Genomic DNA, 17,579 nt, shown 5'->3' on the forward strand with positions numbered 1-17,579 from the left:
CACAAGACCAGAGCATAATCTCCTCTGAATCTTTAATGGTCTTAGTTCTAAGACTATAAAAACTCTTCCTGATTTGAAAATATCAGAAGGATGAAGTAGCAAACTCAAGGCCACAGGCTTCTGGTGAAGACCAAATTAGAGAGCACATTTGCGAAAACTCTGAAATGTCATCAAGTGTGTACCACCCACCCCACAATTAGACAACCTGAGCCTGGCTGTAGAAGGAAGACACAAGAAAAAAAATGTTTATTTTATGAAGGACTGAAGCAAAGAAATAGCAGCAAGAAGCCCTGCCCCAGACACAATATTTAAAGGAACACAAATGTCCTAGTGTAAGGGAGGAAAGACTCTCAATAAGAACTCCAAACATTAGTGAAGCCAAAACTTAGCACTGGCAAACCCTTTTAACAGGTAATGGTGGATGCTGTACATGAAGAAACCTGAACAGAAGAGAATGATCATGAAGGACAAGGTGATGAGGGTGTAGATGGACATTCGCTTCTCCATGGTACCCCTGATCAGGCAGATATAGGGTCCAGGACAGCTCTTGGTGCTGCAGTGAATGATGGCTTGGCTCACCAAGGGCAGGTGTTGGTACATGAGAAAAAATAAAAACACACACTGTGCGCCAACCTGCAGGAGGAAGTAAAGGAGGTACAAAAGCAAAAGCATCTTCTCTTGGTGGAAGCTCAGGATGGACTTCTTCGGGGAAGGGATGTGCTCCTGGAGTCCCACCATGGAGCCTTCCTCCACTTCACCTGCCACTTGGTCCACTGACTTGGCCTTCATCTGCTTGTGACGAATCTGAGCCATGAAGAATTCCATGAGAAAGAAGAGGGCCAAGAAAATAAAGAAAAAGAAGTACCAAACTCCCACTACAGGACTGCTAAAACTTTGTTCAAAACACTCAATCAAACACGTATTGGTAATGTTGCCATGGCACCAGAAATCTTCATGGATGGGAGCCCAGGGCATGCGGACCACATACACTACCACTCCATACACCGCAATGAAGCCAAACCACAGCTGGCGCCCGACGTAGTAACTAGACTTGTCGCCAGCCACTGAGTGTAGCACAGGGATCAGTCCAGCCACTGCTGCTGCAGCCATTTCTTCAGATTCTCAAGGGACCTCAGAATTCAAGACAAGGAGCACTCCTGACAGCACCTCAGGAAGGGCAGCAAAGGAAAGAAAAACACAGTGTCAGAACTTGCAAGCAGGTGCCAAGAATCCTAAGCACATGCAAGGAGATGGCTCCAATTGACCTGCCACCAGCAGTCAGTTTCATATCTGTATACGTATGCAGTATTTGTGCCCCATGATGTGGTTATTCCTCTCTCCACGTTTCAGCCTATTATAAAGGCTGTCCACTCTGGACATGCTCACCTGTACAACAGTTACGTATCTCATCTCTCCTAGTAGGTTATCAGCTTCTAAAGGAGTCAAACTTTATTCACAGCCAAAATGTCCATACCATCCAGTATAGATGATTACACATAAGGATCTAATTAGACATGATAAATGAACAAAAGAAGGATGGGATGAATAAATGAATTTAACAATTCAGGTGTGTCTGGCTGTTCTAGAAGCCCTATGGCAATCTCTATACTATGTATCTTTGCCAAGAGATTTCCTAAGACTATAGAGAAAAAGAATAGAACATTTTCTTTTCTTTCATGCACACGGCTTCTGTTCCACCCACACAGAATTCTTCAGAAGGTACCTATCACCATACTTTATTGATACTATTACTACTAATAATAAACACTAATAGCATAAATAATAAATAATATAGACAATAATAACAATATGGATAACATTGACCACTTATTGACTGCCTATTTATGGCAAGCCCTGAGCCAGTGGTTTAAATACATTACTTTTACAGAAGGGTAAAACATTTTAAATCTTTTTATTTTTATTTATTTACTTATTTTTAATTTACATCCAAGTTAGTTAGCATATAATGCAATAATGATTTCAGGAATAAATTTCAGTGATTCATCCCCTATGTATAACACCCAGCACTCATCCAAACAAGTGTCTTCCTTAATGCCCCTTACCCATTTAGCCGTCCCCCCTACCCACGACCCCTCCAACAATCCTCAGTTTGTTCTCTGTATTTAAAGGTCTCTTATGTTTTGTCCCCCTCCCTGTTTTTATGTTATTTTTGCTTCCCTTTCCTTATGCTCATCTGTTTTGTATCTTAAATTCCACATATTAATGAAGTCATATGATATTTGTCTTTCCCTGGCTGACTTATTTCGCTTAACATAATACCCTCTAGTTCCTTCCACTATGTTGCAAATGGCAAGATTTCCTTCTTTTTGATTGCCAAGTAATACTCGTGTGTGTGTGTGTGTGTGTGTGTGTGTGTGTGTGTGTGTGTGTGTGTACACCATATCTTCTTTATCCATTCATCTGTCGATGGACATTTGGGCTCTTTCCATACTGTGGCTATTCTCTATACTGCTGTTATAAACATTGGGGTGCATGTGTCCCTTCAAAATAGCACACCTGTATCTCTTGAATAAATACCTAATAGTGCAATTGCTGAGTCATAAGAGTAGTTCTACTTTTAACCTTTTGAGGAACCTCCATGCTATTTTCCAGAGTGGCTGCATCAGTTTGCATTCCCACCAGCAGTGCAAAAGAGATCCTCTTTATTTGCATCCTTGCCAACATCTGTTGCTGTCTGAGTTGTTAATTTTAGCCATTCTGACAGGTGTGAGGAGGTATCTCATTGTGGTTTTAATTTGTATTTCCCTGATGATGAGTGAAGTTGACCATCTTTTCATGTGTCTGTTAGCCATCTGGATGTCTTCTTTGAAGAAGTGTCTATTCATATCTTTTGCCCATTTCTTCACTGGATTATTTGTTGTTTTGGGTGTTGAGTTTGATAAGTTCTTTATAGATTTTGGATGCTAACCCTTTATCTGATATGTCATTTGCAAATATCTTCTCCCATTCCATTGGTTGCCTTTTAGCTTTGTCAATTGTTTCCTTCACTATGCAGAAGTTTTTATCTTGACGAGGTCCCAATAATTCATTTTTGCTTTTGTTTCCCTTGCCTCTGGAGATTTGAGCAGGAAGCTGCTGCAGGTGTGGTCAAAGAGGTTGTTGCTTGCTTTCTCCTCTAGGATTTTGATGGCTTCCTGTCCTATCTTTAGGTCTTTCATCCATTTTTAGTTTATTTTTGTGTATGGTGTAAGAAAGTGGTCCAGGTTCATTCTTCTGCATGTCACTGTCCAGTTTTCCCAATGCCATTTGCTGAAGAGACTGTCTTTATTCCATTGGATATTCTTTACTGCTTTGTCAAAGATTAGTTGGCCATACATTTGTGGGTCTATTTCTGGGTTCTCTATTCTGTTCCATTGATATAAGTGTCTGTGTTTGTGCCAGTACCATACCGTCTTGATTACAACTTTGTGATACATCTTGAAGTCTGGGATTGTGATACCGTCTGCTTTGGTTTCCTTTTTCAGGATTTCTTTGGCTGTCCAGGGTCTTTTCTGGTTCCATACCAATTTGAGGACTGTTTGTTCTAGCTCTGTGAAGAATGTTGGTGTTAATTTGATAGGGACTGCATCGAATATGTAGATTGCTTTGGGTAGTATCGAAATTTTAACAATATTTGTTCTTTCAATCCAGGAGCATGAAATATTTTTCCTTTGGTGTGTGTGTCTTCTTCAATTTCTTTCATAAGCTTCCTATAGTTTTCAGTGTACAGATTTTCCACCTCTTTGGTTTATTCCTAAGTTATTTTATGGGTTCTGGTCCAATTGTAAATGAGATCAATTCCTTGATTTCTCTTACTGTTGTTTCATTATTGGTGTATTGAAATGCAACCGATTTCTGTGCATTGATTTTATATCCTGCAACTTTGCTGAATTAATGGATCAGTTCTAGCAATTTTTTTGGTGGAGTCTTTTGGGTTTTCCAAATAGAGTAAGTATCATGTTGTCTGTGAAGGGTGAAAGCTTGACTTCCTCTTTGCTGATTTGGATGCTTTTTATTCCTTTGTGTTGCCTGATTGATGAGGCTAGGACTTCCAATACTATGTTGAATAACAATAATGAGAGTGGACATCCTGTCGTATTCCTGATCTTAGGGGGAAAGATCTCAGTTTTTCCGCATTAAGGATGATATTAGCGGCGGATCTTTCATATATGGCTTTTATGATCTTGAGATATGTTCCTTCTATCCCTACTTTCTTGAGTGTTTTTATCAAGAAAGATGCTGTATTTTGTCGAATGCTTTTTCTGCATCTATTGAAAGCATCATGTGGTTCCTGTCCTTTCTTTTATTGATGTGATGCATCACATTGATTGTTTTGTGGATATTGAACCAGCCCTGTATCCCAGTATAAATCCCATTTGGTTGTGATGAATAATTTTTTTAAAATGTATTGTTGGATCCAGTTGGCTAGTATCTTGTTGAGGATTTTTGCATCCATGTTCATCAGAGAAATTGGTCTGTAGTTCTCCTTTTTAGTGGGGTCTTTGTCTGGTTTTGGAATCAAGGTAATGTTAGCTTCATACAATGAGTTTGGAATTTTTCCTTCCATTTCTATTTTTTGGAATTGTTTCAAAAGAATAGGTGTAGCTCTTTTTTAAATATTTGGTTGGCTGATGGGGGAGGGGATGGGGGGATGAGGGTGATGGGCATGGGGAAGGGCATGTGTTGGGATGAGCATTGGGTGTTATATGTAAACCAACTTGACAATAAACTATTTAAGAAAAAGTAAATAAAAGCATTCTATACTATGAAAAAAAAATAAATGTTTGGTAGAATTCCCCTGGAATGCCATCCGACCCTGGACTCTTGTTTTTAGGGAGATTTTTGATTACTAATTTGATTTCTTTACTGGCTATGAGTCTTTTCAAATTTTCTATTTCTTCTTGTTTCGGTTTTGGTAGTTTATATGTTTCTAGGAATTTGTCCATTTCTTCCAGATTGCCCAATTTAGTGGCATATATTTGCTTATAATATTCTTTCATTATTGTTTATTTTTCTGCAGTGCTGGTTGTGATCTCTACTGCTTCATTCATAATTTTATTTATTTGGGTCCTTTCCTTTTTTCTTTTTGATCAAACTGGCTAGGGGTTTGTCAATTTTGTTAATTCTTTCAAAGAACCAGCTCCTGGTTTCATTGGTCTGTTCTACTGTTTTTTATTAGATAGCATGGATTTCTCTAATCTTCATTATTTCCCATATTCTCCTGGTTTGGGGTTTTACTTGCTGTGTTTTTTCCAACTCTTTAAGCTGTAAGGTTAGGTTGTGTATCTGAGACCTTTCTTCCTTTCTTAGGGAGACCTGGATTGCTATATGCTTCCCTCTTATGACCGCCTTTGCTGTGTCCCAAAGGTTTTGAACTGTGGACATTTTAATTTCCTCTTTAACTTCTTCATTAGCCCATTAATTCTTTAGTAGGATGTTATTTCATCTCCAAGTATTTGTTGTCTTTCCAAATTTTTTTTTTTGTGGTTGATATTGAGTTTCATAACATTGTGGTCTCAAAATATGCATGGTATGGTCTCAATCTTTTTGTACTATTTGAGGGTTGATTTGTGTCCCAGTACATGATCTATTCTGGATAGTGTTCCATATGTACCAGAAAAGAATGTGTATCCTGCTGCTTTCAGATGAAATATTCTGAGTATATCTGTTAAGTCCATCCAGTCCAGTGTGTCATTAATTGACTTATATATTTGGGTCTTTCACGTTGGGGGCATAGATACTTACAATTGTTAGGTCTTGTTGGTGGATAGATCTCTTAATTATAATATAATGCCCTTCTTCATCTCTTGTTAGTGTCTTTATTTTATTTTTTTTAATTTTTTAATGTTTTATTTATTTCTAGGAGAGAGAGAGAGAGAGAGACAGCGTGAGCAGGGGAGGGTCAGAGAGAGAGGGAGTCACAGACTCTGAAACAGGTTCCAGGCTCTGAGCTGGCAGTCAGCACAGAGCCCGACGCGGGGCTTGAACCCACGAACCATGAGATCATGATCTAAGCGAAAGTCGGACGCTTAACCGACTAAGCCACCCAGGCACCCCAAGTGTCTTTATTTTAAAATCTAGATTGTCTGATATATGTTTGGCTACTCCAGCTTTCTTGGTGACCATCAGCATGGTAAATGGTTCTCCATCCCCTTACTTTCTACCTGAAGGTGACTTTAAGTCTAAAATAGGTCTCTTGTAAACGGCATATAGATGGATCTTGTTTTCTTATCCATTCTATTACCCTATGTCTTTTGATTGGAGTGTTTAATCCATTGACATTTAGAGTGAGTGCTGGAAGATATGAATTTATTGCCATTGTGTTGTCTGTAGAGTTGGAGTTTCTGGTGGTGTTCTCTGGTCCTTTCTAGTCTTTGTTGCTTTGGTCTCTTTTGCTTTATTTACTCTTTACTCCCCTCAGAGAGTCTCCCTTAAAATCTCTTCCAGGACTGGGTTAGTGGTCACAAACTCCTTTAGTTTTTGTTTGTCTGGGAAACTTTTTATCTCTCCATCTATTTTGAATGACAGCCTTGCTGGGTAAAGAATTCTTGGCTACATATTTTCCCAGTTCAGCACACTGAATATATCTTGCCACCCCTTTCTGGACTGCCAAGTTTCTGTGGATAGGTCTGCTGAGAACCTGATCTGTCTTTCCTTGGAGGTTAAGGACATTTTTCCCTTGTTGCTTTCATGAGTCTTTCCTTGTCTGTGTATTTTGTAAATTTGACTATGAGGTGCCTTGCTGGTGGTTGGTTTTTGTTGAATCTATGGGAGTTTTCTGTGCTTCCTGGATTTTGATGTCTGTGTCTTTCCCCAAGTTAGGAAAGTTTTCTGCTATGATTTGCTCACATAAACCTTCTACCCCTTTTTCTCTCTATTCATCTTCTGGAAACCCCATGATTCAGATGTTATTCCTTTTTAATGAGTCATTGAGTTCTCTAATTCTTATATCATGCTCTTATGCTTTAGTTTCCCACTTTTTTTTCTGCTTCATTATTCTCAATAAGTTTGTCCACTATATCGCTGATTCACTGTTCTGCTTCCTTGCCACTGTGGCATCCATTCAAAATTGCATCTCAGTTATAGCATTTTTAATTTTGTCCTGACTAGATTTTACTTCTTTTATCTCCACAGAAAGGAATTCTGTGATTTTTTTCAACTCCAGCTAGTATTCTTATTATCATGATTTTAAATTCTGGTTCATACATCTTGCTTGTATCTGTGTTGATTAAGTCTCTAGCTGTCATTTCTTTCTGTTCTTTCTTTTGGGATGAATTCCTTTGTTTCATCATTTTGGAAGAAGAAAAAGAATTAATAAAATAAATAATTGAAAACAACACAAAAAATCAAATAAAGGATGCGAGATCCTAGGTATGTTTTGGTCTGGTTGTTGAAAGAAGCTTGATAGATTAGAGATAAAAGGGAAAGAAAAGAAAAGGAAAAGGGGGGGGATGTTTGAAAAATTTTTAAATGAATACAATAAAATAGAATAAAATGAAATGATGAAAGTAAAGTAGAATTTAAATTTTTACAAAAAAATAGAAAATATGGTAGAAAAAATAGAGAAAAATCTTTTTTATAAAAAACAGAAAATAAAAATAAAAATTTTCTCTTTTTGTATTCAGAATAAGAAAAAGAAAAGAAGGGAAAAAACTGAACAGCTGGACCATCAGAACAGAATGGAATACAATTGAAATTACATCCAGTTTCCCCTAGAAATCAAACTATGAAGAACTTTATAGTCCATAAACTAAGAAGCCAGAGAGACTTGTTCCTCTAGAACATAATTGGCACAGTTGGAGGAAGCTTGGTGTAACAGCTCAGTTCTCCACTAGATGGCATTGCTTAGCTTACTGGGGTGGATCATTTTGGCACGTGTGTGCGTGCATGGGAGAGGCGAAAATGGCTTCACCCAGCTACCCAGTCTCTGATATCAGATCTCTGTGTTCTCCCTGACTGGAAATCAAGCACCCCTCCTTTGTCTCCAGTCTCCATCCACTCCCCACTTCTACCCTGTCCACGACCAAGTGGACAGCTGGCCAGGGACTCTCCCTCCCAAGTTTTGTCTCAGATGAGACTCTGTTTCCAAATCCCTCACTTCTGAGAGCCCTACAGCTTTGACCTGCTCCAGCCCTCTGTGGGAGGGTCTCACTGAGCAATGGCCAGGTGCCAGCTGCCCCAGAAATAGTTCATGCAATTGTGTAGCAGCAGCATTTGAGGGATTATGGTAAATCACAACACACATCTGGCGCCCGGCCTTACTGGTTCTTAACGTCCTTGTTCCAACGCCAGAAAACGTGGTTGTTCTCTGGGGTTCGCTGGAGACCTTTGCCCATGAGGAGTCTGCACAGCCTTTACTAAATGTCCTCTCAGCAGGGCCACCTCTCCCCATATGGCCTGAAGATCCTTCAGACCTCACTGTCTGCTCCTGGGGATTCACCCTTCCCACCAGAACCCCACCAGGTATGTGGAGTTTCAGACTCTACACTCCCCTGTTCATTGAGTCATAATGGCCCAAACCCTCTTCTTTCTCCTTTCTCCCTCTTTTCCTATTTATTCCCTTATGGGTGTTTCCATTCTTTCTCTTTTTCTTCAGCTGCTTTTGGGAGGGAGTGCTTTTCCAGTACTCCCCACCCTCATCTCTGTCCTCTCTCCACAAGCAAAAACAGCTACCTACCCTCCGTGGCTTCTCTCCCCCAGTTAACCTCTCTGTGTCACGTACCTGCCAAGTTCTGTGGTTCAAGTTATACAGATTGTTGAGTTAATCCTCAGATCAATTTTTTAGGTGTGCAAGATGGTTTGGTGTTGATCTAGCTGCATTTCATGGACGAGAGATGTAAAACATGTCCATGCTGCTCTGCCATCTTGGCCTTGACCTTTCTTAAATCTTTTTTATTAGTTTAATTTAGGTAATTGTCAGTGGTTGTCCTCTCTTATATATGTTCTTTTACATGACAGTGACCAATCTTTTAACTTGAGATTTAGAATATTTAACAAATCTTTGATGTCTTTTGTTGATGAAATACACATTAACACAGAATCTACGATTATGACCATTTTTAAGTGTACGCTTCTGTGACATTGAGTACATTCACACTAATGTTGCACATGCGCAAACATCATCTCCATCCACCTCCAGAACTTTTTCATCTTCCCAGACTGAAGCTCTACTCCTAAGCAATATCTTCCTTTCACCCCCCACCCTCTCCCAGTCCCCAGAAACCACAACTCTACTTTCTGCCTCTATGAGTTTGAATACTCTGGGAACCTCCTCAAAGAGAAACCATGCCATATTTATCCTTTCGCGACTGGCTTATTTCACTTAGCATAAAATCTTCAAGTTTTATTCACATTGTAGCAGGTATCAAATTGTCATTCCTTTTAATGGCTAAATAATATTCTACTGTCTGGATATACTACATTTTGCTAATGTATGCATTTGTTGATGGCCATTTGGGTTGTTTCCACTTTTTGACTGTTGTGAATAAAACGACTATGAACATGGATGTACAAATATGTTTGAGTTTCCACAATCACTTCTTGTGAGTATATAATGAGAAGCAGAATTGCTGGATAACAAGGTAAATCTATGTTTAGTTTTTTTTGAGGAATCACCACAATGTATTTCATAGTAGCTATGCCATCTGCATTCCCACCAGCGATACATTAAGTGCTCTATTTCCCCATGTCCTTGCCAACATTTGTTATTTTCTGGGGTTTTTTTTTTTTTAATGCTTTGGATTTTACTGAAAAATTGTCACAGCTTGTGCTGAAAAGTCTCTTTCAAAGGTGTCTGAGACTCAGCAATATTTCTGAATTATCCCCAAGAATCAGGTCACATCATTCAAACAGCCATACATAGGAATGAGAGCCAGGCTCCAGAGTAAGCTGATGGATGTAGGACTAACCAGTCAGCCTGCCAAGAGCAGTGGTTGATCAAGGAGAAGAGCCAAAAGGGTAGGTGGGACAGTGGAAAAACAATGCGCATACTGGGCATTTACTATGTGCAAGGCACTCTGCCACAAATGGACAGTTATTTGTCATTTGTTCTTTAGAACAACCTTATAGATAAGTATTCTCAACTTCCAGACAAGAAAGCTGAGATTTAGAATCATTAAATGACTCCTCCATGATCATTTCATAGCCAAGTACACAGAGGAGTCAAGATTAGAAACCAGAGTATCTAATTCAGCAGCCTAAACTTTGGGTTTCATCTGCTTTGCAAGCGCATGGTCCAAAGATGAGAGGGAAGAAAAGAGGAAGGCCATGGTGGGCCTCCCAACTCTCACCTGCCAACTCTCCTGGGAAATAAAACAGTTGGTGGTCAGGCTCACAGATCTCTGCTTTTCTTCCTTCAGAGACAGCTTTATAGCCAAATCCCAGTCACTCAAATTAAAGCACCAAATCGCTGGTAACATGTGTTGAATGATGACTAAAGGGAAGGTTTTTTACTGCAGTGGCTGGAGGAGTGGATCCTGTCTGGACGGCCTGTGTCCCTGCTTCTGCTGCCACAGTTCTGAAGCCTTGTTTTTTTCTCTCCTTTCCTTTGTAAAGCCTGGTGCTCAACAGGAAACCTCTCCTTCCTCACCAACTGTTCCACTCCTTAGAATCTCCCAGCTAGCTGCCCCATTGGCTATGCCACCTGCCTGTCTTCACAGTCACTACGAATCATCACTCTCAGGAAAGCAGGGGTAGGAGAACCTTCAGATATAGTATCCTATAGGGAAGAAGAGACGGTTTGTACAGGGTCAAGGGCCTACTTGGAAGATTGAACCAGGGTCTTGTTGATATTTGGGTCATGGTCTGTCCTTTTTCTTATCTATTCCTGGATTCAGATACCTCAATAGTCTGAATCTGAAACAGACTATCAGTAGATTCAACAAGGAGTAGCTGGTGCCTTTCCCATTCTTCTCAAACCTCCAACCCCTCTCTCTCACACTCTCATCTCATTTAAACTGAAAAAAAAAAAAACAAAAAAACAAAAAAAACAAAAACCAGTCATCACCAGCCAGGAAATGCCTTCATTTCCCACATGAGTCCAAGGCCCCATTCCTGGACCTCCCCAAGGACCCCATCTCCTCAGTCAAACCATCTCTCTCCTGAATCCTTGATTTCTGGCTCTCTACAGAATTTTCCAACCAACACTCTTTGTCCCTGCCTAGCTTCACCACACCTTACTCTTCCTCCTAACCAAGTTCCTGGGTAAAGCTGGCCCTCCCCTACCTAGACTATCTCCACCTCCTTACCTCTAGTCCACCATCAGTTCCTCCCATGTGGGGAAGTCAGGATCTCCATCCCTATCAGAAGTATGACGGGCTTGCTTTAAGTCAAGCAATGAGAATGACTGCTTCACTGTTTTCTTTTTGCCTTGCCTGAAATCTCAGAGCTATATGTTCAGTTATAGTAATTCTATTAGACTAGGTTTATGGCATATTTATTTTCCTTCCCTGATAATTTTAATTTTATGGTTTGATACTATAGGTCACATTATAAGTTACCACACATTCTTCAGAGCTAAAATTTATAAATAGACAAGAAAAGGAACACCTGCATCAATTTGCGTTTGATTCAAAGAGCAATTTTACAGGAATTATTATGTAAATAATTAAAAATATGGAAAAATGATTTTGCAGTCATTTAGCTCCAAATCCTCTGTGCCTAACATGAAATAGGTCTCAGTAAATATTTGTTCGATGTGCGAATGAAAAATACAATGAGAAGGGAGAAAAACAGCACAATGTCATGTGCTCGATAAACACAACACCGTCTCATTGTGTATGCCTATCATACACTATCAGAAAAACATATGGATAAATGAAAACAGAGGAAGCGTTGGAATGGTGAAGTTGTAGGTGGATTTCTTTCTTTTTTTTTTTTATCTATGTTGATATTATTACAATGAATACAAACTGATGTGAAGGTACTAGAATGCTCTGTAATACAATTACATGTTCTAGCCTTTAATTTGGTAGATTGTTGTTAGAAATTTTATAAAAATTACTTTTAGTGGTTATTTTTTATGGTGGCAAAATACACAAACATGAAACTTATCATTTTAACCATTTTTAAGTGTACAGTTTAGTGACATTAAATATATTCCCCATGCTATGCAACTATCGCTACCATCCATCTCCAGAACTTTTCTGTCTTCCCAGACTAAAGCTCTGCACCCATTCAACATTAACTCCTCATTCCTCTCTCCCCTGAGTCCTTGGCAACTACCAGTCTACTTCCTGTCTCTGAATTTGACTACTCTAGGAACCTCAGATAAGAGGAGTCCTACCATATTTGTCCTTTTATGACAAGCTTATTTTACTTAGTATAGTGTCTTCAAATTTCCTCCATGTTGTAGTATGTGTCAGAATTTCTTTCTTTTTTAAGGCTGAATAATATTCCATTGTATGGACATACCACATTCTGTTTATCCATTCGTCCATCAGTGAACAGTGGGGTTGTTTTCACCTTTTGGCTTTTGTGAATAATGCTGTTGTGAACATAGGTATACAACTATCCAAAATGGTTTTTCAAAAGATAATTAGTTAATTCGACTAGTATTTATTGAGCACCTACTATGTACCACTTGCTGTGCTAGGTGCTTAGACCACAACAATAAATAAGACCCTTGCTATGTTCGGTCACCTCCGAGATCTTACAGCTTGAAGGGTGAAATAGAGACAGCTACAGGAGATTTCAATATGGGGAGATAGCTGTTAGGACAGAAAGAATGTGAGCACATGGGCTAGGTACCCAGCCTAATCTCCTAACAAAGGCTTTCTGGGTTGTGTTGCTTGGAACCTGAGATCTGAAAAATGATTCTGGTACAAGGGTGTGGGGAACAGACGAGTATGGGCAGGCAGAGCAGCTTGGGCAGTAACCCAGAAGCATCTGGGTCAGAGAATGAGAAACTGGGGTTGACAGACAATGAAGCTGAAGAGATGGGTAAGAGCCAAAAGACACAAGGAGGGTCCTTGGAAGCTTGGTATAAAGTTTGAGGTTATCCTAAAAATAATAGGAACCATCAAAACATTTTGAGTGGAGATGTGCCATTATCTAGTTTACACTTTAAACTACCAGCCTGTCTGGGGTGTGAGAGTGGGTGGGACTGAATGTGGCAAAAGAACAGAGGAAGCCACAGTGAGTATCTAATTCATCAAGGGTGGAGACCTAGACTAATAAGAGAGTGGGGAATGTAGATCAGGGACAGCTAGTATCTGACGGAATGTAGGAAGTAAGGGAGAAGGTGGCATCATGAAAATACAAAGATAGTTATTAAACAGACCTTTTAAGCATAAAGAGAAGTGTAGCAAAATAATGATAATATAGTGTGGGGCTATGGTCTTGACTTTTATTTCCTCTTCACCAAAGACCTGGTGTATCTTTGGCTTGGTCTGCTCAGACCTTCTTGATTCAGCAGCCAGATTCATGGGAACCTGCTTGACCTCTTCTATGCCCTGCATCAAAAGAGCTACTATTTTCAGAGCATAATATATGTCCTGCTACTCTGAAAACAGTCTATTCTGGACTGAGCTGTGCCCCTCTCCCAAATGTATATGTTGACACTCTAATCCCCAATGTGACTGTTTTTGGAGATAGGGCCTATAAAAAGGTAACAAAAGTTAAATCACGTCATAAGGATGAGATCTTAATCTGTTAGGACTGGTGTCCTTATAAGAAGAGGAAGAAACATCAGAGATCTCTCTCTTTCTCTCTCTCTGCAACCTCACAGAGATGAGGCCATGTTAGGACATAGCAAGAAGACAGCCGTCTACAAGTCCAGAAGAGAGGCCTCATCAAAAACCGACCCATCCAACACCTTGCTCTTGGACTTCTAGGCTCAAGAACTGTGATAAAATACATTTCTATTGTTCAGGCCACCCAGTAGTATTATTTATGGCAGCTCTAGTAGACTAATATAGTCTTAAGAGGTAGGAATTACCATCCCATTCTATAGAGGAAAAAACTGAGACTCAGATATTTTTTTTTCTTTTTAACATTTATTCATTTTTGAGAGACACAGAGTGTGACCAGGGTGGGGAGGACACAGAAAGGGAGACACAGAATCTGAAGCAGGCTCCAGTCTCTGAGCTGTCAGCATAGATCCCGATATGGGACTCAAACTCACAGACTGCAAGATCATGACCTGAGCTGAAGTCACATGCTTAACCAACTGAGCCACGCAGGCATCCTGAGGCCCAGAGAGTTTTACTTAGCTAAGACCCCACAGATAGTAAGCAGCATCTCAGCATCTAGTGCAGGCTTCCTTATAGCAAGCCTTGGTCTTTGCAGAGAGTTGTTTGAGCTACCCCGGAGGTACTAAGTCTTTACCAACCCCTTCTAAAATTCTAGCTGATGCTCTTCCTCACAGACTGCTGTGCAGACCCACAGAATGATAGAACTCCAAGGTCTGCTCTGAATAATTACCCCAGACAGGCATCCTAGTCTCAGAGACACAGAGATCTGCTGCACTGCCCTACCTTCCTTGACAATGAAGGGGATTTTAGGTTGGCTATAAACTTTTTAGCAGGAACAGATCTACTTCCTGACTGTACATGATTTCACGTGAGAATCCAGCACTTCACTAACTTCTGGAACTGCAGAGTTGCTAGTTGTAAAGAGCAGTCTTTTCTCATTTAATTATTTCTATTTACCTTTGTGTAGGCTACTTAAGCTTTTTTAGTTTAGTTTATTCATTTTAAGAAAGACAGAGAGCATGAGAGGGGGAGAGACAGCGAGAGAGGGAGAGAGAGAATCCAAAGCAGGCTCTGCACTGCCAACTGTGGAGACCAACACAGAACTTGAATCCAGAAGCAGTGAGATCATGACCTGATCTGAAACCAAGAGTCGGTTGCTTAAACAACTGAGCCACCTAGGCACCCTGCTACCTTCTTATAGCCTTCTTTATAGTATAGGTGGAATGCCTGTGTGTTTCAGTCCATTGAGTATATCACTCTTGATTTTGGCTCAGGTTATGATCTCACATTTCTTGAGGTTGAGCCCCGCATTGGGCTCTGCACTGACAGCATGGAGCCTGCTTGGAATTCTCTCTCTCCCTCTCTTTCTGCTTCTCCCTGGCTCATGCATGCGCTCTCTCTCTCTCTCTCTTTCTCTCTCTCTCTCCCAAATAAATAAACATTTAAAAAATAAAGTATAGGTGGACATAGGCCCTACTGAAGCAATTTCTGAAGTTGTAGTTTGAACCAGATGAAATTGCTGATTTTATAGATCAAAAATGATCAAATATCAGCAATTTCATACAAGCAGTTGGCCCTCATTTCTTCCCCCTCCATTTGCTAACTTCTGGGTGCCCAGGATTCATGCTCCCTCTGACACCTGGGTCCCTAACTTCCTACCACCTACCCCAGTGGTGCCCCAGCTCCGGACAGAGCCAGAGCCTGGGAGAGAAGTCCACAAAGGAAAACAAATGGAATGGTCAGAGAAGTAGATGGAAAGACACAGACACCAAGGGTGTAGAGAATTTAAGAGGATCTGACCTGGCAGGTTCTTCTCTCCCTGAGGCTCTGACCATGCCATTTCTGGAGTGCCTCTGTGAGGATCAAGGAAGCCATGGGAACCAGAACAACCTCAGCACCAGTACCGCTGGCCTCATGAATGGCTTTTGCACAGTGTAGGTGCTAGTTTCATAATAAAATGAAGCAAAAACAACCATGTCACATCAAAGCCAGCCAGACTTAGTAGCTGGCAGATCTCATTTGGCAGATGTTGGCAGGATTTTGTCTGAAAGAACTTGTGGTTCAAGACAGTAATAAGAGAAGTTTAAGCTGAACAAAAGGCTCTCACACCCTGTTACCTTTTTAGGCCTTCAGCTGTGGGCTCTGTGGGGATGTCCCATCACGGGCTGGACTAGACCCAGAAGCTTAGATGAGCTGAATTCTCAGGTGCAGGGAGCAGCTGTGGTTCAAGTCAGCCTTTTCCAGAGTGCTGCTTGCTGATTTGGAGCAGGAGCTAAGTGCAGGACTCTCAACATGGGTTCTCTCCACATTCTGGGTGGAATTTTCCATGAACTGGTCAATTTGTTAGCATCACTGGCCTGGGTGAACTAAATGCAAGTAGCACCCCTTGGGCATCGGGACTACCTCCAAGCCCAGGGCTGGGTGCTGAAGCAGCTTATGGTGCTGATGACCTCCAAATTTACAAGGGGGTTTCCCATAGAGCTGCCCATCCCTCTCTCAACCCAGTCTTCAGCCGGACTCCACCTTCCTAGCTCTTGACGACCTGGTACTGACAACTAGGGAAGGAGGGACAGGTGAGCTTGGAGGGGGCTTAGAAGGGAAATGCAAGGAATGAGGAGTCTCCCTTCCAGCTCGTGCAGTAGTAAAACTAATGATAAGGAAGAGGAAACGGAGACAGTGGGTCAGACACAGCACCTGCGGCCAAGGCAACAACTTTTTTATTTTTTATGAAAAGGAGATAGGTGGAAAGAGGTCTACATCTCCAGGCCCCCTGGCAAAGATTTGCAAAAACACAAGGATGTGTCCTGCCAGGGATAAAGGCCTAGACCCAGGATGGCCAGGAGATGGGATGCCTACATCAAAGTACTAATAAAGTGGACTGAGAGTGAGGAAGGAATGGCCCATGGGCTCCAGGCATGGGAACTCAGGTGTTCCAGGTGACCTCCATCATCTCAGGGACAGGTCTTTGATCAGAGTAAGGATGTCAGGACATGTCCTCACTCCCTCACTCCAGAGGCCAGAATGCACGAGCCTGATCAAAGTAAGGGTGACTGCCATAGAAGCAGACCAGTTGGAAGAGACAGAGGTGAACATTGTTAGAAGCTGAGGGAGCTGGTACCAGTTTGCAGGGCCAGTGCAGGGGCCCACCCCATGTGTGGTAAGAAAGCTGCCCTGTAAACCCTCAAATTGCCCCACCCATCAGAGGTGGTTACCATTCATCAAACCACCTCAGCAAAGACACAAGGAACAGGGGGGTTGTAACACTAGATCACATTAGGACTTTGTTCTATTCTCTGTAGTATATGTAGGGCCTAGAGGAGTTGAATAAATAAGTAGTAAGTAATAACCCACTTCGGCCAAGAAAGGTGTTTAAGATGATGTATTTCACACTGCCCTAGTTTGAATTAAATAAAATCATGCCCCAGAAATAAACCAGATCACCAAGACTCAGGACTATGACAGGAATGTGTACAAAGGGAGGGCCCAGACAATAATAAGACCAGTGGTCTCTGCAACAGCAACCAGGAGGAGGTCATAACCCAGATATCTACAGAAATTCCAGGGCCATCACAACAGGGTTACTGAGTTTTCAGGGACTCAGGAGGACCAGGATTGGATCCTCAAAGGGAATTCCTAATCTGATACAAGCTGTAGTGAAACCATAGAACAACCAATGCCACAGATTTAAGAGCAAGTCAGAACTCACCTGGTAAGTGTACTTCCCCACTCGAGCCACTGAAATGCTCAGGTAGATCATCTCACCTGGAGGACTTCTAGTTTATAAGGAATCAGGACACTAGAGGCATGTCATAATGCTGCTCTGGGCATGAGATCGTGATCCAGCATCAAAAGAGGAATTGGTACCAGTGCCAGGAGGCATCCTTACCC

General features: G+C 41.2%; 1 protein-coding gene across 2 annotated transcripts; it reads right to left on the reverse strand.

Annotated features, from left to right (window-relative positions):
- Positions 1-264: 264 nt before the first annotated feature.
- Positions 265-10,559, reverse strand: LOC120243784. 2 transcript variants are annotated; one of them, XM_039250025.1, is made up of 2 exons: positions 10,290-10,559; positions 265-1,157 (listed from the first exon to the last, which is right to left on the reverse strand). In XM_039250025.1, the coding sequence occupies exon 2, from the start codon at positions 1,108-1,110 to the stop codon at positions 370-372; it is 741 nt and encodes a 246-aa protein (XP_039105956.1). In that variant the 5' UTR covers positions 1,111-1,157; positions 10,290-10,559; the 3' UTR covers positions 265-369. The 2 variants fall into 2 exon arrangements, with proteins under 2 accessions (XP_039105956.1, XP_039105957.1); XM_039250026.1 differs by having other exon boundaries at positions 265-1,167.
- Between the last annotated feature and the right edge of the window lie 7,020 nt (positions 10,560-17,579).

The sequence above is a fragment of the Hyaena hyaena genome, unplaced genomic scaffold (assembly GCF_003009895.1).
Source record: "Hyaena hyaena isolate Hyena2069 unplaced genomic scaffold, ASM300989v1 scaffold_368, whole genome shotgun sequence".
Lineage (NCBI taxonomy): Eukaryota > Metazoa > Chordata > Mammalia > Carnivora > Hyaenidae > Hyaena > Hyaena hyaena.

What these genes read in the sequence shown, in the direction of transcription:
- LOC120243784 (XM_039250025.1), bottom strand. Translation starts at nt 1,110, where the DNA reads ATGGCTGCAGCAGCAGTGGCTGGACTGATCCCTGTGCTACACTCAGTG.